This window comes from Felis catus, chromosome X (assembly GCF_018350175.1).
Source record: "Felis catus isolate Fca126 chromosome X, F.catus_Fca126_mat1.0, whole genome shotgun sequence".
In the NCBI taxonomy this organism is placed as follows: Eukaryota; Metazoa; Chordata; class Mammalia; order Carnivora; family Felidae; genus Felis; species Felis catus.
The window spans coordinates 125593952-125616845 of NC_058386.1; the positions used below are offsets into that span (position 1 = coordinate 125593952).

The 22894-nt window shown below is 56.6% G+C and overlaps 1 protein-coding gene and 1 long non-coding RNA gene across 7 annotated transcripts; one reads left to right on the forward strand and one right to left on the reverse strand.

Annotated features, from left to right (window-relative positions):
• Positions 1–7: 7 nt before the first annotated feature.
• CCNQ (cyclin Q) lies at positions 8–14343 on the reverse strand. Of its 3 annotated transcripts, none has more exons than XM_045050669.1 (5): positions 14209–14343; positions 8120–8303; positions 6392–6524; positions 3891–4118; positions 8–556 (listed from the first exon to the last, which is right to left on the reverse strand). In XM_045050669.1, exons 2-5 carry the CDS (start codon positions 8287–8289, stop codon positions 467–469), a joined length of 621 nt encoding a protein of 206 aa, XP_044906604.1. In that variant the 5' UTR covers positions 8290–8303; positions 14209–14343; the 3' UTR covers positions 8–466. The 3 variants fall into 3 exon arrangements, with proteins under 3 accessions (XP_044906604.1, XP_023104720.1, XP_023104719.1); XM_023248952.2 differs by lacking the exon at positions 14209–14343 and adding an exon at positions 11310–11552 and having other exon boundaries at positions 8–496; XM_023248951.2 differs by lacking the exon at positions 14209–14343 and adding an exon at positions 11310–11552.
• Positions 10853–15646, forward strand: LOC109496651. 4 transcript variants are annotated; one of them, XR_006592948.1, is made up of 5 exons: positions 10853–11021; positions 12294–12838; positions 14052–14358; positions 14680–14942; positions 15454–15646. It is a non-coding gene; the product is annotated as an uncharacterized LOC109496651 (long non-coding RNA). The 4 variants fall into 4 exon arrangements; XR_002152871.3 differs by lacking the exon at positions 10853–11021 and having other exon boundaries at positions 11740–12569; positions 12750–12838; XR_002152869.3 differs by lacking the exon at positions 10853–11021 and having other exon boundaries at positions 11741–12569; positions 12737–12838.
• The last annotated feature ends 7248 nt before the right edge of the window (positions 15647–22894 follow it).

Below are 22894 nucleotides of genomic sequence, written 5' to 3' on the forward strand. Positions count from 1 at the left end.
CATCACATTTGACTTGTATCATCTTTTATTATACAAAATAGAATTCCATCTATGTCACACATTCATCCTTTCTATAAATCTGGCTTTTAAAAAATCCCCAAGGGTGCAGTCTTATCTGTTCTCTGATTTTCCTTCCAATGATGTCACAGCTCAACTGCATTTGGTGCCCTCTCAAAGGACAAAAGCAGACAGGGACGCCTTGCGGGCCCTTCCCCTGGCCCGCCCCGGCCTGCCCGCAGGACGTATGGCTCCCGTCACCGTCTGGACCACAGCTGCTAGGGACAGTCAAAGCATGAGAATCAAAGTGGCAGCATATGTCATCGCCTTCACCAGCCTGTCTCCAGAAGCACAAAACCAGTCCTCGCAGCTGGTCCTCTGGGGACCAGCTGTCACGGCGATGTGGTGGCGCTGTCCCCAGGCGGCCGAGCATCCCGGGCTTCTCTTTGGGCAGGCCTGGACCAGGGCCTTAGGGGATCTCTGTGTCCATGGTATAAATCTGAATGAGATCAGACACAATGTTATCAATGATTGGCTTGGTAAGGTCGTCACTAAACACCTAGAAAGGAGAAGGAAAACAGGTTCTGATTAGACTCCCTCTGCATCAGACAAGGCACCCTCCAGTAAGCGCGGAATCACACTGCATAGGGGAGATAGCCCGGGGACTTGGCTATCACAAATAATGGTGGCTCTCTGCAAAGCCAGTTTACTTCCAGCCTGCCAAGGCTGATCACAAAGCAGAGAACATTCCAGATGGATGAGGCCTTGGTGATCACCCAGCCCAGATGGGACAGGGAGTTGGTGACCGAGCTGGGCCAGGAGTCCATTTCCAGGGGTTAGCAGGCCAGAGCACCTGGGCCAGACGTCCTCCTGACCGTGAGCGAGAGCTCATCAAAGTGTAAGGTGAATCCCCAGGCACCCAAACTACGAGGAGTGTGCAGCTCGGGGCTAACCCTGCATGTTCCCAAGGAAGTTCTGGCCCTTGCCCAGCCCCTGGGAAAGGACCTCTAGGCCCCTGGCACGTCCTGCCTGATGAGAGGGTCTCGGATTCCCTGAGGGCCCTGCCAGGCCATCTGCGCCGACAGTGTGATTCCTGGTGGGGCCCCGGCTTCACGTCTGCGGGGCAGAGACTGAGGATCTGAGGTCAGCCACGCGGGAGCCCCGGGCCCACAGGACCGACCCCCCCTGAAGTCCCCGGACGCCGGCGCTCAGGGAAGCTTCCCCGGCGGCGGCATCCTGCGCGCGTCGTCACGCGTCACCGCGGGTCGGACCGCACTGGCCCACGACCCCCCTGGCCAGGGACCCGGAAGCCCGCCCCCGGTCTGTCCCGGACCCCGCCCTACGCCCCTTTGGTCCTTGCTGACTCCCCCCTGTATCCTCTCACTGTAAGCAGCCATTGTAACAGCCGTAACCACGAGTAGGACGGCTCTGCTGAGTTCCGTGGCCCTCCTAGTGCAGCACCGAGCCCGAGGGTGCTCTCGGGGACCCGTGATGACATGGAAAGTAAAAGGCAAAACAAGGAGATCTTGGTTTGATGCTGTGGCCCACCTTGGGCCCAGGGCTTGCTGCTTGGGGAACCAAAGTGCCAGGAGGGTTAAGATTTTGGGGCAAGCCAGGGCAAAAACTAGACCCGAGTCCACCCCCTCTACGGCCCCCAAAGAAAGCTAGGACCCTCCACAAGCCACTACTGCAGGTAGGAAACAGTGACCTGAAAATCCCCCAAGTCCTGGCTCACGGAGATTGGCCATCTCACCCCAGACTCTGGGTAGAAAATCAATGCTTCAGAAACATGTGTGTTCCTGGAGACCCCAAGCAGAGAAACACCATTAAAAAGTAGTCCAGGGCCAGGAGCTGGAAGCAGCCCAAGTGTCCATCCACGGAGGAACGCACAGACACAATGTGCTCGGTCCACAGCATGGAACAGAATTCAGCCTTAGCAAGGACAGAAATCCTGCACCTGCTACAACATGCTACGGCTTGAGAGGCACCGCCCCGTCCACCCAGCGGCCCGACACGGCTTGGCACAAAGGCCCGCCTCGCCACTGTCACACGCCAGTGCGGGCAGGCTGCTGGGGGAGAGGCACATCAGGCTCGACCGAGTGTCCCGACCCACCCCCAGGAGACAAGTGACCACAGACAGGCGGTTACTGCAAGGAAGAAAGCGTTTCCCAGCTCAGACTTCAGTGTCCCGGGGCCGGGCAGGCGGGGGCGTCATCCGGAGCCGCTTATCATTAGGCAACTGGTCCTTGCATGTCATGAGCCCCAAGGGCAGCTTCGGCTGCTCCTGGCACGTGTGGCCCAGAGCCAGCCAGAACAGGTAAAGAGCTGAGTGAACGGGGATGCGCCACCCCATCCTGCCCGGCACCTTTCGCCAGTGAGGGCCATGCACGGGAGCCAGAGGCAGCAAGGTGGCACCCAGTGAAGTTCAGGAGCAAGCGAAAAGAAAGGCGAGAAGAAAGGAAGACACAAACAGAGGCGAGCGAGACGATGGGAAACAAGCGATGGCACCACAGGTCTAAGCAGCCCAGAGACGGGCTGCCGTGCCCACCAAACGTCCTGTGTGAGCGGGGCCAGGAAGTGGCAGCCCCTTGGGCTACCACCCGATTCCAACAGAGCAGGGACACCACGGTCACATGATCTGGAAGCCCCCGAGAAGCCCCAGCATGGAGCAAGATGCCTCTTCAACCCCATGCTGCCAGAGGAGGCATGTCTCACCCGAGAGCGGGACGACACATGCGTGTGTTCAAGGGTGCACAAGCACCTACTATGTGCCAGTGTGCTCAAGGGTGCACGAGCACCTGCTATGTGCCAGCTCTAGGCCCTGGTCATAGGGCGGCTGATAGAGCAGACAACATCCCTGACCTCCAGGCACTGACAGCGCGACTGGGTGGGGGGTGGGCAGTTCCACAGGCGATAAAGGACATAGAACAAAAAGCGGGAAAAGCTGGGTGTCCGGGGAGGGCAAGCAGGCTGGGGGAGGAGCATCAGGAAAGGAGAGACATCATCGGAGCCAAAAGCGGCAGGAAGGGAGGGGCAGCCAGGAGCACACGCGGGAAGGCACCCAGGTGGCACCCTCTGTTCATGAAACAGATGACACATTTTAGATTTCTGGCCACTGGGGGTTTTGCAGGGGATGAAACCTTCAGTCATCGAAAATACTGCTTGCAGAGGACCTCCCACAGGGCAAGGCCACACAACGAGGGGTTATGACAAAGGAGCAGCAAGCTTCAAGTATGGGAAAGGACAAACCGCAAATGATCTCCAAACTCCAAAGTCGATAGGGCTGCAGAAGTCCTTGAGGGCAGCAGCCCTTCCCACAGACTCGCCCTGTACAAACAGCACTGTGCATTCGGCAGGTCTGGGGGAGGCCAACGAATCTTCCAAGCACCAGGCTCCTAACCGCCTTCTAGCCACCCACCCCGCCCTCCACCCGTCTGTCATCTATCTACCTGTCTGTCATCAGTCCATCCTCTCAGAGGACCCCCCGTAACTTCTCCTGATGCGAATCCATGCACATTAAGCCCTGATCTACGGTAAGCTCCCACTCGGTCCAATAAAAGTGCTCGGTTGAGCAAAGTGGCTGTCAAGTGGCGGCCATCCCCACCCCGGGACACTTGGTGATGTCCGGAGACACTTCTGGTCGCCATGACTGAGGCAGGGGATGCTCCCGGCACCTACAGAGAGTGATCTAGCCCCCAACGTCCACAGGGCCAAGGCGGAGAGCCCCTCCTGCCTTAGACTACTGTGACGGGCGACGTTCGAGCTTCAATGTCCCGCAGTGGCACGTATCTCCCTTCACGGACAATCACTACAAGCAGACACAGGCACCCGGGTACCGGCACTCCTGAAAGTCCTCAGGCGAAGGAAAGCAGAACACTCAGCAGTCACCTCACCTGCCACCACGGCTTCTCGGCCTCGGCCTCGGCGGGCACCTCGACCCCGTAGGCCTGCAGGGCCAGGTGGAGCACTGCCACGGCTATGTGCTGAGCCCGGAACCGGAGGCACAGCCCCCCATGGTAGCTGTCCCGCAGCAGGGCCCAGGCAGTGACGGAAATGGGGGTCCGCTGCCAGCTGTAACGATTCAGCCAGTTCTTGAGGGAAACCAGGTAGTGGAGCAGGTACTGCAAAGACACACCAGTCAGCCGGTTGGCCTTCAGGGCTCCAGTCCCTAGCCGCCTGACTCCCCACTGCGAGGCGCTGTGGCCCCTGCATCCACCCGCCACTCTCTGCTCAAGCCCTCCAACGGCTCCCTGCGTCACTTAGGAAAAAGCCCCGCTGGGGGCGCCTGGATGGCTCAGTCAGCTGAGCGTGTGACTTTTGATCTCAGCTCAGGTCTTGACTTCAGGGTTGTGAGTTCGAGCCCCATGTGGGGCTCCACACTGGGCGTGAAGCCCACTTCAAAAAAAAAAAAAAGAATGAAAAAAGCCCCAGTATCTTCCACTGGCCCCCAAGCCCTGCCAGCCCTGCCCTGCCCCACCCCCTACCATGTGGGAACAGGCCAAGCACGGTTCCCTCATGGCCTGGTCATTTCCTTCTCCCTCTGCCTCAAATCATCTCTCCCCACTGAGCCGGTCCCCGTGTGCCCACCCACCGTCAACTGGCGGCCCCGATCCCGGAACCTGCCTGGGCCGCTCTCGATGGCCACCCCGGCCACAGTGCATCTCCATCACGGGGCCCCGCTCTCGTCATCGTCAGAGGTCATTCGGCACATCCCCCTGCCCAACTCCACACCGGCGCCAGAAATAGCGCCCTCGTCTTCCGGTCCGAACATCGTGCCAGCCTGTGCGCCCAGCCTGAGGCCGGGGAATGCCCAGAGACAGGACGCCTGCTTTCAGGGGGACTAAAACTGGTGACTGTGTGTCCCGGTAGTGCTGCCCTTGGCTGTAAACTCTCAACGACCTGTCGGCCCCGCTGCCTGTCAGCTCTCGCTTCGGGAAGACAGCCGCTTTGCTTGAACCGCCTAGTCCACAGGCGTGAACACACAGGCGTGGGACTCTTGCACACCATGGGACAGGGGGCTCAACTGCTGCCCTACACCCCATCCCAACCCGACGGAAGGGGAAGGCCGCTAGGCTCAGGGTAACGCTGAGCCCCGCTCCCCTGCCCGACAACTCGTGCCCCCCCCGCCAGAGCCAGAGTGGCTGCTGCCTCTCCCGTGTATCATGCCACCAACTGAAAGCACGACTGTTTCAAAATCTCCACCAGGGGCTTCTGGGATTAGAAAGGCGGTTTGGAAGGGGGGGGGGGCGGGGAGGGGCGGAGATTACAAGAACCCCCGGGGTGACGGGGTGCTTTTGTATTTTAACTGCGCTGGCGAACAGATGAAGGCAGGAACGTGACGAAATGGTGCGGCACCGTGCAGTACAAGTAAGAAGCAACAACCCCGGGAACCCCTGGCTGTTGCAACGACTGCAGGGTCCCACAGTGTCTCTGTCCCAAGTAGGATTCTCTGTGTTACTTCCTCCGACTGCTTGTAAATCTACAATTACCTCAATACAAATTTCAGTTGGGTTTTTTATTTATTTTTTTAACATGCATCTATTTTTGAGAGAGAGAGACGGAGCATGAGTGGGGGAGAGACAGAGAGAGGGAGAGACGGAATCGGAAGCAGGCTCCAGGCTCTGTGCTGACAACACAGAGCCCGACGCGGGACTCGAACTCACGAACCGCAAGATCATGACCTGAGCCAAAGTCAGAAACTTAACTGACTGAGCCACCCGGGCGCTCCAATAAAAATTTCAATCAGAAAAGAGGCAAAATCCTGGTCACGACAGCCCCGTCCCAACCCCCCACTGCCCCACATGTGTCCCTGCAGGCCACCTTTCCAAGCTGCCCACATCGGGGCCTGGACCCCAAAGTATCACCACATCCAAGTACTCGAAGGGTGTCTCACAGTCCTGCTGGGCCTTGCCGGTTCCTAGCCGTTAAAAGTGTGCCACTCAACTCTGTGACTCAGCTCATCTTGTGGGTTTGTAAGCACAGCTGAGCAGGATGTGAGCTCGGCAGCCGAGCAGCACCTCTCGGGGACAGGGCCTCGGGGAGATCACAAAAGCAGCCCCGTTTCCCCATGGCCCACTGAGCATACCATCTATGTGAGTCACGGGGTCTGCCAGGGCTTTGGAGAATCACACGGATCTCGGCTTGTGGCCTTGGCCACGCAGGCAGAAAGGCAGACGCCGACATCGGAACTGCCTGAGAGAACCCCGAAAGCGGAACAAGCGAGGCCACCAAGCCAGTCACCGTGTGCAACCAGGGGCCCCCAGTTCCCAGCGGTGGCTCTGCTCTGCCTCGCACACCTGACATGTTCTTGAGGATTCAATGGGTGCCGTCTCAGGACAAAAGAGAAAAATGAGCTCGTGCCTCCAGAGACAGTTGCCAATTCCCCAGCATGTACCTTGTGTGGGTGCTGGAAGGAGACTTGGAAACGCAGGACTCTCAGCATGAGGAGTTCACACTGCACTATACTGTCCCGCAGGGCCCAGAAGCGGGAGTCCAGCTCCAAGGGTTCACTGCCCGGGTGAAAGTACCTGCACGGAGAGACAGCAACGCTTATGGCAGCCAGAGAAGTTTCCATGAGGAGCCCCTCGAGTCAGGTGACATCCAGATACACACTGCAGCGTTCTTCGGCCCAGCCTACTTATGTTTTGCTTTTGTTTTGTTTTCTTGAGTAAGAGATAGAGAGCGCGCGAGTGGGAGAGGGGCAGAGAGAGAGGGAGACGCAGAATCCGAAGCGGGCTCCAGGCTTCGAGCTGTCGGCACACAGCCTGCTGTGGGGCTCCAACCCACGATCCGTGAGATCGTGTCCTGAGCGCAAGCCGGACGGTTAACCGACTGAGCCACCCAGGCGCCCCTCCTACTTATGTTTTTATACGTCATCCTTCATTTATACGTCTAGGATACGGTATCAGAACAGTAACCAGCAGACAAAAAGCAGCCAGCTTCTGGCTTTAGCCCTGACGGGCTGTACCAATCCCTCGGCAAGAGGTCAAGTGTAAAGATGACCTCTCTGCACCTGCTCCGGAGGGACCGGAAGCTCTTACTCTGGGCCCAAGGAAGGCATGTAAACATATCACGGGGCTGCTGCGTGCAGAAGACTCCATGTATTTCAGCTGTTTGTTTCCCGGACCCTGCTGTCCTTATTGGCACCATATACATCCACGACAGTCCCAGCTACGCAGGATCACCAACATGTACATATTCCCACTCAAGGGACCAAAATTCTCTGCCGACGATTCAGCCTCCCTAGCTCTTCACTCACGGTCCAACCTCCCCACAGAACACCCCCCGCCCCCACCGGGTGCCATGTCTAATCAGCGATCCACACAATGTCCCCTCTGCCAGTCCTCCCTGCTGGGGACCTGGCAATTACAGGTGGACTCTGGCGGCCCTCCCTTGGTTCCCTCGCCTGTTCTGCTCTTCGTCTTGAACGGTACGCTGTGAGCCTGTCGTGCTTGGGGGGTAAGGAGTGCTTTTTCTGTTCCCTGTTTATTAAAAGAGAAGCAGCAGAAAACAGTTTTCTTTTCTAATCATGAGTTTCTAGAAAGGTTATGCCATGCTGCTATCAGTAACTCTCCATAAATTGCTTCCTCCCGGGCCCCCTGGGTCTCTGTGCGGCCCGGCTGGCTGGACCCCCACGTCCTTCTGCGATAGGAACAGGGCTACTTGCACCCCGAGGTGCCGCCCACAGAGTACCACGCCCACATGGGGACAAGAGATGCTTGCCAGCAACTCTGACTCCGCTTCTCACACCATCTCAATAAAGTAATTGCCCGACTCAGTCCACACAACACAACTGGTTTGATCCATCCTGTCCAAAAGTCCAGGTGAATCCTCTTTGATACATCTCTCCAAGATCCCCGTGCTCTAGGCATGTCCCCCAGCCCATGACGCCGGGGCCTCTGCCGTACCCAAGTCCTCCGCACTCCTTTGGCCTGTGACACCTCCCTTCATCTGGCCTCGCTTTCTCTCCCACTGACCCCCATGGCTTTCTGACGGGCTCATTCCTGCCTCTGCTGCTACTGCTTCTTGCCCCGGTTCGAGACCACCGCCCCCCCCCGGCCGGGGCTTCCTTCTGAGCTCGACAGCTGGCACCTCTCAAATGCCTGCGCCCGGGAGCCACTACCTGTTGGACACGTTGATGATGTCACGAGTGCGCAGGTGCTGTTCCTCCACTTTGCCGGCCAAGTAAAGGGCAGACATGGCGACCAAGTAGGGGTCATAGGCGTCCAGGTTGATCTCGCAGAAGAACTTATGGTAAATGGTGCAAGCAGTGGCAACGGCAATGGACTGCATCCCTAGCTTGACACCTACCGAGGGAAAGCAGGCAGGAGAGGAGTCAGATCCAGCGCCCGCCCTGGGCTGAAGTGAGCGGGGAGGCACGGGGTCGGCCCGGAGGGTGTACGCCCCTCGCTCAGACAAGCCCCAGGCCCTGGAGCCCAGCTGGCTGTGGCTGCTGGGTCCTCGACCCGAGGGGTTCTGAGCCAGGCTTCTCGGATTCTAATGGGCTAACAAGCCCCTGGAGGGTGGGGGGAGTGCTCAAATGCAGATCCCACACTTCCACCAAGCCCCCCTCACCACCACCACCACCACCACCGAGACACCCAAGCTACGGAACTGAAGACCATATAAGGACAAGCAAGGCTTCAGACTAGTCCTCACTTAGCACTTGGGCCTATCAGCTTCCACACAACATCTCCAGCATCGCGGCCGGGACCACACCGGGCCGTGTGTCCGCTGCTACCTTAGCAAGCATTTAACTAGAGGTCACCCCCACGGCGCACCCAACAAAAATCCTGCCGAGATGACAGCAGGTGAAAAAGGCCTCTACCACAAAGTCCCAGTGTTGCCACTAAAGATTTTACTCAGCCCTGGTTTCCTTGTCTGAAAGTGAAAAAAGGTGAAAAGCCAGCAGGGTCGTTGCCAAAGGCAACTGCGGGCAGAGCAGGGAAAATAGCAACACCTGTGACCTCAGACAGCCCCCCCCCCCTCCTGGGGAAGGACAGTGACACCCTGAAAAGGGAACGGAACTCCAACACCGGAACACGTGCTGGTTTGATTTGGGGGTTAAAGCCCAGCTTCCACCCCGCCTCTGGACGGCTCCTAAGGTAACCACTGCACTGGGTCCCAGAACCAATGATATAAATTCGCCATGAGCAAGGTTAAGAAGAGAAGGTTAGGGGCGCCTGGATGGCTCAGTCGGTTGCGCGTCCAACTTTGGCTCAGGTCACGATCTCGCGGTTTGTGAGTTTGAGCCCCGTGTCGGGCTCTGTGCTGACAGCTCAGAGCCTGCAGCCTGCTTCGGATTCTGATTCTGGGTCTCTGGCTCTCTCTGCCCCTCCCCCATTTGTGCTCTGTCTCTATCAAAAATAAATAAAATGTAAAAAAAAAATTTTTTTTTTAAGAAGAGAAGGTTAAATGACTCCCAATGGACTGAAAGAAGGTGGCAATCACGTGCAATATCGGCCAAAGTGTAGGAGTTTCCTGGGGCTACTGCAACCAATGACCACAAAGTCAGTGGCTTCAAACATTGTTTCTCTCTCACCGGGTGTGGTGAGAAGTCTGAAGTGAGTCTTAGAAGGCTAAATTGCAGGTGTCAGCAGGGCGGGTTCCTTCTAGAGCCTGCAGGAGACAATGTTTCCTTGCCGTTTCCACCTTCTAGAGGTGTCTGCAATCTTCTATGCTCCCATCGTTACATGGACTTCTCGGCCTGTCACTTTGGCCTCTCTCGTTAAGGATGTGACAGGTGTGGGGCGCCTGGGTGGCTCCGTCAGTTAAGCGGCCGACTTCGGCTCAGGTCATGATTTCGGGGTCCGTGAGTTCGAGCCCGGCGTCGGGCTCTGTGCTGACCGCTCAGAGCCTGGAGCCTGTTTCCGATTCTGTGTCTCCCTCTGTCTCAGACCCTCCCCCGTTCATGCTCTGTCTCTCTGTCTCAAAAATAAATAAACGTTAAAAATAAAAAAATAAAAGGATGTGACAGGTGTGATTATCCCGGGCCTAGTGAATAATCTAGGATAGTTGCCCCATATCAAGATGCTTAATCCCACCTCCAAATGTCCTTTGCTACCTGAGGTAACAGTCACAGGTCCTGTGGATTAGGATGGGGACATCTTTGCAGGACTAGTATTTAGCGTCACACAGAGGGCTAGGGCATGTGCAACACATTGTATAAAGAAGTCCTTTAAGAGTGGTACCTCGAAGAGCTCTTAGCAGTTCAAGATTTGAATTTCAGTTACATAGACAGTTCCTGCAGGGGACCCCTCGCTCCTAGAGGTGTCAGATAAGGTGGTATCACTGCACATGACCCTCCAAGTCTTGTTCTAATTTTTACATTTTTTAAAATGTTTTCAACGTTTATTTATTATTAAGAGACAGAGCATGAACAGAGGAGGGGCAGAGAGAGAGGGAGACACCGAATCCGAAGCAGGCTCCAGGCTCCAGGCTCCGAGCTGTCGGCACAGAGCCGGACGCGGGGCTCGAACTTTGGAAGTGTGAGACCATGGCCTGAGCTGAAGTCGGATGCTTAACCGACCAAGTCACCCAGGCGCCCCCCTCCTCATCTTGTTTTCTGTGGCAAATGCTCAAAGCACCGCCCGCTTCCCTGGTGTCCATGGCCCATCTTCCTCGAAATGAAATGTACAGATCACTGGGCTTAACTGTCCTGCATCATTTCCCCGGCTCTGCTGACCTTGACTTGACGGCCGACTACCCCAAACCCCTTTCCCGGCACAGTGCACACGAAGTAAAGATCGGAAATAAAATGTGTGCCAGCCGAGCAAGATACTGTTGCCAGAGACGGAAACAATGTTTCCACAGGAACCTCCTTCCCTTCATTGTGTCGCCTTTAGGAGTAGCGGCGCCCGACACCCGTGTGGACACCCTGGCGGGGCTCAACACGCCAGCCGCACCCTGGGTCCGCGGTGTGACGCGACCTCGGCGACAAGGGTCGTCAGGAGCGTCACCAAGGGCCGCGCCAAAAGCCTCCACGCGACCCAGCGCGCGGGCAGGCAGGCGTGCCCGAAGGCACGGTAGGCCACCCGGCCGCGGGCACCCCGACTCGGCCACCTCCTGGCTGGGGCCGGCCCCTTTCCACGTCCTCTCCTTGGGCCCCCGCGCCCGGGCGAGACACGGCCGTGACCGTGGCCGCCTCGCGGCTCAAAGCCTAGCACGCGGGACGCGGACGCACCGGGGCCTGTGCCCCCGAGCCGGGCCTCTCCCCCCGGGGCAGGCCGGCCGCGCCAGCCCCGCGTCGTGCGCGCCCCCTCTGCGCGCGGCGGCCTCCCGGGGCGCCAAGCCCGCCTCCCCGCCGCGGTTACCTGCCTCCATGATGAACCGCGTCACTCGGAAGTGCACCCTGGCCTCGGGCGCCGGCCGCCCCTCGGCACCCCGCGCCTTGTCCCCTGCTCCGCCACTGTCGGGGCCAAAGGCCTCCATGAGGCCCCGCCCCGCGGCCCCAGACCCCCCCGCCGTAAGGAGAAGGGGCCCGCGCGCGCGGCGGCCGGGTCCGGGGGGTCCTCGCGACCCGCGCGGCCGCCCCGTCCCGTCCCGTCCCGGCCACCCCGCCCCGGCCCGCCCCGGCCCGTCCCCCGGCAGCAACCCCCCCTCCCCCGGGGAGGGGGTGGAAATGACCGCCAGGCCGCGCGCAGGCGCGGGCGCAGGCGCACAGGCCGGGCCGGCCGGGAGGCTGGCTGGCGCCCGCCCTGTCCCCGAACACCACGTGCCTCGCCCTAGAGCGCTGACGCCCCGCCCCTGGGAGCCCAGTATGCCGCCCCCGAGAGCCTCAAGTCCCGCCCCCGGGAGCCGCACGCCTAGTGCCCGTGCAGCCCGGGACCCGCTGGGCCACTTCGCGAGGTCACGGGCACCCCCAGGCATCTTAGCCGCAAGCCCCCGCGGTCCCTCTAAGGTGCCCTTCCAGCCTGCTGGCCCAGCGGCGTTTAGGCCTGGGAGAGCTGGCGGCGTCTGCCAACCCCGGGGCGAGGGGCGCTTACGGGTGCTTTCGCTGGGACGCCGGCGGCTCCCAGCAGAAGAAAGCGTGTGAGTCAGTGTCAGCGTGCGTAAACGCTGAATCCCGCGTTACCAAAGTCCCCAGACAGGCAGATGAGCCCCGAGGGGAATGTGCCAAGAGTGACTGTATCACGGGGTTTTGTCTCTGGGGTCTTCCTCTGCGTCCCTGAGAGGTCTGGCTTCCGCTCACCTTCCCAGCCTGGCACACGTTAGGAGCTCACCAAATGAATGAACGTTGTGAACCACCCAACTCACAATGCCATGTCACACTTCCTTTGTGTGCCTTCCACAAGCAGGAAATCATGCATCGGGCCTCAGATATACAGCACCAAAGGGACTCCGCAGCCAACGACTCAGTCCATCTGGGTGGTTCTGATACAGCCCGATGGTTGCCATGATTTGAGAGAGTTGAGAACCTTGAGAGGAAAAAGCCACTGCTCCCAAGCTCTTCCACCAGGGTGACCGGACTCCGCCGATCCTCACGCGCCCGGCACAGCCTCGTCTCCTTCCGCAGCTGGCCCGAGTCTTCTCTCCACACCAGCTGGGGTTGTTTCCTGTGGCTGCTGTCACAGGTGACCCCAAAGGGAGGGACTTAAATCTTTCCTTTCCTCTTCCAGCTGCTGGTGGCCCCAGGTGTTCCTTGGCTCGTGGCCACATCCCTTCGGTCTCTGCCTCTGTTCTCACCTGGCCTTCTCCTCTGTGTGTCTGTGTGTCTCCCGTTTCTCTATTACCAAATAAGGTCATGTGCACAGGTTCCAGGGGTCACGACACGGGCACGTCTTTTAGGGGGCTACTCTTCGGTCCACAATACCAACCACCAGCCAGAGGGAGCTTCCGAAACGTAAGCGGGAACGGGCTCTGCCCTGCCTACCACCTCCCAGGGCCCCTTCAGCTAACCGCTCTCGGCTCCCACCGCTTTGCCATCCGTGCCAACAGCCTGGCGCGGCTCCCCGGAGGTGGTAGTCTGCCACCTGAGGGTCTTCAAAATGTTCAGCCAAGGGGAGGGACTCGCGTCGCCTACCCTGTCCCCAGCTCTCGCTGTCTGCGGCAAGGCGCGGGCCCCTGGGCGGAGAACCTGTGTGCGCTGCGTGTTTGTGCGCGGGTGCCCGTGCGCGTGCGGATGGAGGGACTCAGGGCCCCAAGCCCCCTGTGCAGCTAACCCCCGTCATGCCTGGAGCACCGTGTCACTGCTGACTGTCCCCTACCCAAGGCCGAGACCCAGACCACGCAGAATGGCAGCCGAAAGTGGCATACCATGCACACACACCCCCCACACTCACCCACAAACGTGCACACGCATCAGGCACGCCCCCCTCCCCGCGCGCACATGGAGGGCTGCACCGTGCATACACGTCACACACCCAAATCCTATCACTCTGCCCTCTGGCCCCCGGGCCCGGAGGCCTGCAGGTGACCTCCTCATCCCCCGTGTTTGTCAGTTAAACAGCACGGCTGGAACTCCTCCTCCCCCCCCCCCCCCCCCGGGCCTTTTGTGGTGTGAAGTCTCAGCTCAGCAAGTAATAGGTGCCTGTGAATGTGAGTCAAGGGAATGACTCAATGAACACATTAATTTTTAAAACCCTGGGTCACAGGGCACCCTCCTGGCAGGCAGTCTGGACACAGTGGTTGACAAATGAATAATTCACTACTAGCCACCAGTCGGAGCCAGCAAACCTCCCACCACCAAGCCACACCCACGGTGCCGGCCCTCCCTTCCCGGTCACCTGTCACCACTCCCCGAACGTGGCTTCCCCCCCTCTCACCACCCACCCATCCCCTGACCTTGCCCCGGGGATTATCTCCAGACCCTGTACAGAGAAGGATTCTGTGACATTTGCCAACACTTCCTCCAATTGCCTTGGCAATGGCGCCGTCTCCTAATGAGGGAGGGAGGGCTCGGGCTGAGGCTCAAAGGGTGGGGCAGAGAAGGGAGAGTCGCACTGGGGGCGCAGGGGAGAGGCCGTGCCCAGGCCAGGCCACCGGAAGGCTGGGTGGTCTTCATCAAACACAGGGGATGGTTTCCAAAGTGCTGACCCTGCCCACCTCCTCCCCAGTGGCCTTCACCCTGGGAGCGGTCGGTTGGAGAGCAGCGTCATCCAAGTCCAGTCCCGTCACCTGTCCTTGGAACCTGAGAACGTCGCTCCGCTGTAACCCCTTCTTGCCCACCTCACCCCCTCTCCTCCAACACCTCTTGGGCCTCCGATCGCTCACCGTCAGCGAGCCCAACCGCCTTCCTCTGGGTCCGCCTCCGGGTTTCCGCTGCCCTCTTCCCTACTGCCCTTCTCAGCTCCGCAACTCAGAAGCCGTGGGTGTCCGGAGGCGGGAAGTCCAAGACCAGTGCGCCGGGACAGTTGGCTTCTGGTGAGGACCCTGTTCCGGGTTGCAGAAAGCCAAGTTCTCACCGTGTTCTCACGTGGTAGGAGGGGCAAACCACCGTCTGGGGTTTCTTTTATAAGAGTATTGATTCCACTCATGAGGCTCTGCCCTCGGGAGCTAGTCAGCAGCCCCCCTCCGAATACCATCACCTCGGCCATTCGGTTTCACCATGCGGGTTTGGGAGGAGGGACACATTCAGACCCTAGGCCCACCGAGGTCATGTGCCACTTCCAAGCTGTCTCCTCCCAGCGACACCTGTGGCAGGTGACCTCCCTGTAATGCAGGGTCTGGCTCCTTACTTTAAAGTGTGACAGCCGACAGCTTCGAAGCCTCATCCTCCCTGTCCCTTGTGCCCCACACATGGGCAAGCTGATGTCAAAGCCTCCGGGCTCCCTTCCTCGGCATCAGAGGGGAGTTCGCACCACCCACAGGAACCCCCGCCCCTGCTCTAGCTCCAAACACGACAGAGACACCCCCGCACCCCCTGCCCGGTCTCCTTTCCATGTCCTCTCAAGTCGTCTTCTGACCACCTTGGGGACCTGCCGTGCGATCCCAGGAAGCCTCAATGTGTGAGTAAGGAACCTTTTCAGAACCTCTTGGGGGGTGTGGTGCCATCGGTCTCCATGCCCAAGGCAAATTTGGGGTGGGAGGTCAATCCCGTTTCTAAAGGGGGACCACAACACACTCCTTCCTGCCCCAAACACTCTCCTCTTGTGGACTCATCGCCCCCACTCTCCTGGCTCCCTGCCTCCCTCCCCCACGGACTGAGTGCCTGCATGAGCCAGGCTCAGGCCTGCTGCTGGGACGAAGCAGACAGGGTCTCCCTTCAGTTGCCTTGCCCTCCTCCCCCACCTCGCATGCTGCACACAAAGCAACCTTTGTCAAACCAAAATCTGGTCGGGGGCCCTCCCTTCTCGGAGCCTGCAAAGCCATATTAGCTGCCTGGACACAGCTCTATTTACCTGGCAGGTCAGGGTTCAGTTTTACTAAAGAAGGTGGAAGTTTCCTTCCAAGTGGGGAAACTGTGGGGATAATGGCTCTTGGTTAATCTACTACCTGAGATTATTTCCTTTTTCACAGTTTTGAGTAAAAACCAGCTCTACAGAGAGAAAGACTGAACAGCTCTGAACACCCATGAGATCTCGTGTGACCAAGTTGGACCCCAGAAGTGTGGAGAGTCGGCATGAGGGTTAGAAAACCCACTCCAGCAATAGGCATGTACAAATAGCTGCTACAGCTCCAGAGACGAAAAGTAGATTCGTGGGTGTCAGGGGCTGGGGGAGGAGGGGAGGGGTGTGGGGGGAGCAACGGAAGTAACTGTTAACAGGGACAGGGCTTCTTTGGGGAAGTGATAAACACGTTCCGGAATTAGATTGTGGCGATGGTGGCACAAGTCTGGATATACTAAAAACCATTGCATTGTATAGTTTAAATGGGTGCATTTTATGGTATGTGAATTATATCTCAATAAAGCTGTTGTGTAAAAACATTACCATGGATAGCTGTGCCACCAAGGACAAAATCCTCCCATGGGGAGAAGGCGTTTCAGAAGGGAGAGCCGAAGACTGGCCAGCAAAGGGAATCAGAGGGCAAAGCTGTGCTGGTGGAGCGACCACAAGGTGTTTTTCGAAGAGCTAAGGCTCTGCGTGGACAAGCACATGGACCCATGCAGCAGAAGGTGACAAGCCGAGGGGAGGGCAGTAGGACAGGTGCAGCGAGGGTGGTGACACTGTGCTACAAAAAGGTCCGGGGACCCTGGGGAAGACAGAGAGTTCAGGGAAGACCCAGAGGTGTAACACATGCCCTCAAAGTCCAGAAATGGGGCTAACGGTATCAATTCTGAAACCCAAGACTCTGAGAGGCGAGGCCCCTTGACGAGGAAAGCTTGGGTCTGGTGGAAACATCCTGCCTGTCATTCTGCTTACCCGAGGCCCACCACCCAGACTGAAAGTCGATGCAGACAGACATCTTGACCCGAGTCCATCTGATGGGTGATCTCCTTAACCCATAGGCCACTTGAAAACAGAGACAGGGACCAGAGCGATGTGGCCCCAAGCCAAGGGATGCCTGGAACTACCGGAGGCTGGGAGACTCCTCGCCTCGTGCCCTGTTCTCGGAGGGAAGAAGGCCTGAGGAGGCATAATTTGTCCGAGGGCGCTGAGAAATAAAACAGATGAAGAGGGTGCAGATGAAGAAATCAGATCCAAGAAGGTCAGGTGGCTTCTCAAGGTCACCCAGCACATGGATGCCATTCCAGATGTGGCGCTTTGAGCTCCTGGAGCAGTACTTCCTTGTTATCCCGAATGGGCCCCATTGAGGTTGGAAAGTGAGGTCCTGACCAGTGTTGCCATCCTTGCCAGCGCCTCTGTCCTGTGTGCTGTGTCATCGTGCCCTGTATGTCTCTAACCGTAGCCCTCCCAGTGTTTCCACCAGACCCTCTCTGGGTTACTGTCCACAAAGCCTTTCCTGTGGTTGGGACCACTGAGGCTTGGGGCCAGAACCGCTGCCTTCCTCACTCTCCCCCTGGCTTCCTCACTCCCATATCTTTGGCCGTGGGGCCAGCACAATGCAGATTTTCACTCACGTGTCCACCATCATTTGACCAACTCTGTGTCCAGGCTCAAAGTCCAGAGGGAGAATCTGATTGGATGAGCCTAGTTAATGAACACATCACCCTGAAACAGGAAGCCACCTTTGGTCAGCTAGGGGCAGTCCAATGTTTGTTCTGGTCCCTGTGGAAGGGAACGTGTGAAGGGAGGCAGTGACCGGCCAACTCGGTTCGGGAGCCCAGGGACATCCATTCGACAGGGCCACTGCAAGCACCTAGAAAGGGACTCAGAAAAGGACAAGTGAAGCCAGTCAGAGATCTTGTCTCTGCTATTTGTTTAATGGGCAGGGAAGTCAAACCCTCATGGCAGGCAGTCAATAGAGGCAACTATTAGAAGAGTTACAATGTTAGGGAGAAGTCAAGCAAGTGAAATGATAACAAAGTGCTTCTGGACTGGAAAGGGAAAGACAAAACTCTCTCTTCACGGATGATACAATCTTGTATACAGAAAATCTGAGGGAATCCACAAAAACCAACCAACCAACCAAACAACAACTTATTAGACTGAATAAAAAAGTTCAGCAGAATTCTAGATCAATATATACCAACCAACTGCATTTCAGTACACTATCGAGAAACAATCCAGAATGAAGTTAACGGTTCTATTTACCATGGTATCAAAAAGAATAAAATACCTAGGAATAAAGGTAACAAAAGAAGGGCAAGACTTGTACAACAATATCAAACAAGATCTGAATAAATAAAAAGACATCTCAAGTTCATGGGTCAAAAGACCTATTATGAAAATGACAATAGTTTCCACATTGATCTACAAATTCAGCGCTATCCCTATCAAAATTCCAGCTGGCTGTGTGTGTGTGTGTGTGCGTGTGTGTGTGTGCAGAAATTGATGAGCCAATCCTAAAATTCACATGGGAATGCAAGGGACCCTGAAGAGCTAAAACAATCTTCAAAAGGAACAAACCTGGAGGATTCACACTTTCTGATTTTAAGTGTTTATTTATTTATTTTTGACAAGGGTTGGGGGCAGAGAGAGAGAGGGAGGGAGAGAATCCCAAGCAGGCCCTGCACTGTCAGCACAGAGTCTGACGTGGGGGTCGATCTCACAAACCCTGAGATCAAGACCTGAGCCAAGATCGAGAGTTGGACACTTCACTGACTGAGCCACCTCGGTGTGCCCCGTGATTCCTGTAGCTTGATGGTAACTTTTAAAATCAATAACTGTGTCGGGGCACCTGGGTGACTCAGTCAGTTAAGCATCCGGCTCTTGATTTTGGCTCAGGTCATGATCTCAGGGTCATGGGTTCTAGCCCCTCATTGGGCTCCGTGTTGGGCATGAAGTCTACTTAAAAAAAAAAATAAGCTACAGGCCTCAAGACTGTGTAGAACAGTCTGTGTAGAACTGAGAGCCCATAAATAAGAATAGCCTCTTCTACAAATGGCACTGGGACAACTAGACAGCTGCCTGCACAAGAATGACATTGGATCCCCTATCTCACACCATATACAAAAATTAACTGAAAATGCATCATAAACCTAAACGTAAGAGTCAAAACTATAAAACTATAAAAGTCTTGTATAGTTTAAAAACTATAATACTCTTATAGTTTAAAAACTATAAAAACCATAAGCATAAATCTTTGTGACCTTGGATGAAGCTGTGAGATCACGACCCGAGCCGAAGTTGGACAGCCAGCCAACCGAATGACCCGGGCGCCCCTAAACAGTTCTGTTCTGAGACTGGCTGAGTTGGAAGGTACAGAAAAAAAAAATTAAACGGTTCTGTGATCCATAGCACACCACCGAGAAAGTGACTTGTACCTGGAATATATAAAGAACCATTACAACTCAATAATAACACAAATAACCCAATTAAAAGGGGGCAAAAGATCTGAATGGACATTTCTCTGAAGACCGTATACAGTGTGCCGTAAGTTTGTGAAAAGATGCTCAGCACCACTAGACATTAGGGAAATGCAAATCAGAACCACGAAACAGTACTTCCTGCCTGCTGAGGTAGCTATCACTAAAAAGACATAATAACAAATGTTGTCAAGGATGTGAAGGAATTGGAACCCTCACACATTGCTGGTGGGAATGTAAAATGGTGCAGCCACTATGGAAAAGTTTGGCATTTCCTCAAAAAGTTAAATATAGAGTTATCATATGGCACGACAATTTCACTCCTAAGTATATACCCAAGAGAAATGAAAGCATATGGCCACACAAAATCTTATACGTGAATGCTTATAGCAGATTTATTCATGATCGCTTAAAAAGCGAAAACAACCCAAGCGTCCATCAACTGATGAATGGATAAGTAAAGTGTGGTCTCTCCATACAATGGAATATTATTGGGTCATAAAAAGTAATGAACTATTAATAGGTACTACAACGTGGACGAACTTTCAAAACGTTATACAAAGTCCAAGAAGCCAAACGCAAAAGATCGCATACTGTATGATTCCGTTTATATTATTTATTTTGAGAGCGAGAGGCAATGTGTGCGAGCAGGGGAGGGGCAGAGAGAGAGAGAGGGAGAGAGAGAATCCCAAGCAGGCTCCGAGACAGGGCTCAATCTCACGGTTCGGTTAAATGAGATCTTGATCTGAGCTGAAATCGAGTGCAACACCTAACCAACTGAGCTAGCCAGGTGCCCTGAATTGTCTACTTTAAATGGGTGAGTTGGTATGTAAATTATGTCTCCAGAAAGCTGTATTTGTTTTTAAATGAAAGCCAGAAGGAAACGTTTAAATTGTTACTGCCCTGGGGCAGGTCTAGCTAGAAGATAAAGCAGGCGGTCCTGAGTGAAGGCCACCTCCAGGGTCTCAGAGGCCCTGTGTGAAGCTGCCAGGGAGTAACGTCAGGGGCCAGGTGTCAGCATGGGGGGGACGCATCCCTGTACTGTCTTGGAATTTCCTGTAATTTCAAACCAAAAACAAAACAAAACAACGATGTCACATGCGCCGGCCTCTTATCTGGAGGCCCTGGAAGATTCTGCTTCTAAGTATATTCAGGTCATTGGCAGAACCTAGTTGCTTGAGGCCGTAGGACTGAGGTCACCATTTCCCTGACACATGGCTGCGGGCTGGAATTCTTCTCATTATCTTTGAATCTTTCTTACTCCCGTCTGGTCTCAGCTGGAAAATTCTGCTTGTCAGGACTCCTGTGACAACCTTGGACCCAGCCTATAATCTAGCCTAACATTCCTATATCCGGGTCAGTTGGTTAGTAGCCTTAATTACATCTCCAAAGTCCCCTTGGCCATGCAATGTAACATCTTCATGGGCGTGACATCAGAGGGCAAGGGTCACCAGGGCCGCAATTATGCTTAGCAGGAGTGAATTATTTAAAAGCTATGTCGTTGTACGGTGACAGATGGTTGCTACACTTGTGGTGAGCAGAGTATAACATATGGAGATGTTGAATCACTCACTATACTGCACACCTGAAACCAATGTCACATTGCATGACGACTATATTGAAATGAAAACTAAAGAATGAAAAGGTTTAAAAGTGAATGAATGAATGAATGAATGAATGCTATTTGGGATACAAACCCCCCAGAATGGGTGAGGAGTTGGGTGTTGGGGAGGAGGGAGGGGAGCATCAAGGACTTGCTCCCAGTTTGGGGCAACCCAGGGGGAAAGGCCTGGGCAGACGTGAGAGGGATCGAGGTCACCCAAGAGGAGAGTGGGCCGCGGGGAGAATGCTCGGGGAGGGTCCGGCTGTGATCCCCTCCCGGGATGCTCTCCTCCCTCTCTCCCGCCCCAAGCTCAGCCTGCGGTTTTCCTCCGTGGACCCGGCTTTGGAGGGCCAGTCTCCTGTCTCCTTCGTCTGCGAAGACCCCCCTCCTAAATCAAGGCCGGAAGGAATCCCAGGGAGCGCAGGTGGCCGCCCGCCCCTCCGAGCCCGGCGTGCCCGCTGCAGCCTGCCACTAGGGGGCAGAGTAGTCTACACCGAAAGCCGCGCCGCTGGCGTGGGTGCGGGTGCGCGCACGCGCGCGCCCCTGTGCTCGCTCCTGGACGGCGCGCTCGTCTCTGGGCCGAAGGAACTCCGCTCACTCCCCCTGCCAGTCAGAGCGTCCTCCCCCCTGCCAGGTGGCTCACAGGGTCCCCTTGGCCGGAAACCGGAAAGCGGGCTCTGAGAATAGAGAGAGGTCAGCGAAGGGGGAGCCCAGCGGGTTTCCGTCCCACCCCAGTCGCCCACAAAGCACCGACGTTGCGCTGTTCCGCCCGAAGAAGGGATCTAATCCGGGGTAGAGATTGAGGGTTGTGGCGGCGCCCACGGCCTGGAAGGTTGGGGCCTTCAGAGAAAGGAGGGGAGCGCGTCCCCTCTCCAGCCCCGTCAAACTCAGGCCCGGCACCCTCGGTGCCAGCTCTCCAGAATTGAAATTCACGGCAAAATCCAGAACTAGTGAATAACTGGGCTCAGGTCCCAGAAATAGGCTGCCCTTTCTTCGGGGTGAGGGGAAGATCCTCCCAGCTTCCTGTTGCCATGGTTTCCACTCCGCTACCAGGCAGACAGCTTGGTGGAAGCCATTTCCTGCAACGGGATGCTGGTGCCGCCGGAATGCGCAGCTGACGGGGGGCCAAAGGAGAGCCGGGTGGAAAAAAAGAAACCCTGGTCCCACAGATCCTGCAGCCAGAGAGTAAATGTCAGGGCGTTACGCGCTCCTCGAGCACACGGGTCGGGAGGCCTTGCAGAGAGACTACACAGGAAAAAACAAAATCAAAGAATGTGAAAGCTAAAACATGCTTTGGCAGAACGTGCGGGTGGTTGGGGCACCGGTCGTGGGTTCCTGGGACAGGGGAAGCCCTCTTCTCTTCTGGCCAGAGAAACGGAGCGAGACGGGAGAGCCCTTAGGCCATGCTACCCACACAAGAAGGTCTTGGGGGTCCCCAGCGGGCACAGCGCGACAGACTCTGAGCTCCGGCTCTTTTGTGCCCTGACATTTGGAGCCTTAGGACATTGCTAGCAGGTCGGAGCCAGGGTCCCCCGAGGCCGCAGCTCTCCTGTTGAGCCACGTCTGTTCTCCAAGAGTCCAGGGATGCCCTGTAGGCCTGCACAGCCCAGGTGGTGAGCCCCTGTGGTCCCCAAACCTACAGGCTGCCCCTATGCTGACTCAGGGACCCTCTCACCTCTGCCCTGCTGTTCGTCCTGAAACCACAGCCCAGTGATTTGGGGTCTACACTGAGTGTCTCTCCACCCTGCCCCCATAGCCTCAGTCATGAGAAATGTGTCTGGGGCTGCCAGTCAACCTGGCTTGGCTTGTGGAAAGGAGAGTCCTTTGGGGGGCTGCCCTCTGCCCCCAGACCCCCGTCCTGGCTGCCTTCTGGGAGAGGCCGCTGCCCCCAGCCAAGGCCCACCGCTGGCCCCATCTGGAGAGGACGGAGCCCGGAAACAGGCATCATACCTGGGCCTTCAGCCCCTCTGGCACTTCCTGGGGCTCCAGCTACCATTCCAGACCTTTCGTGCTGGTGTAACTGAGGATACGGTTCGGTTCCTTGACGCTAGTCAGGCGTGTTCTGGCACTTCCCGACCCCCACTCCCTCACCCCTGACGATGAACTTTGCTGGCTCTTTTGAGCGATTAAAATTCAGCCCAGATTCACATCCCATTCGAAACTCCCCCTCCCCATCGCCATGACTGGAATGGAGCGGAATAGAGACAGGGTGCTCTGACTTCCCCTCCCTTCCCAACACCGCCCGCCTCTGCCGAGGCGGGCAGGCCTGGTCTTGCGCCCCGGGCCCAAGGTCGAAGCGGGAAGGGTGCCCCATCTTCGTCCGTGGCTTCTGCCAAGGGGGTCGCCCCTTTCCCGGGGTGGGCTCAGGCCCCTCTTTGCTAAGGATCCTTTAAGGCCGGCAAGCCCTTCCGTCTTTGGGCCCCAGCCCAGGTGACTGCCCCCTGCAAGGACAGCCGTCTGGGCCGCACTCCGATCTCAGTGCTCTG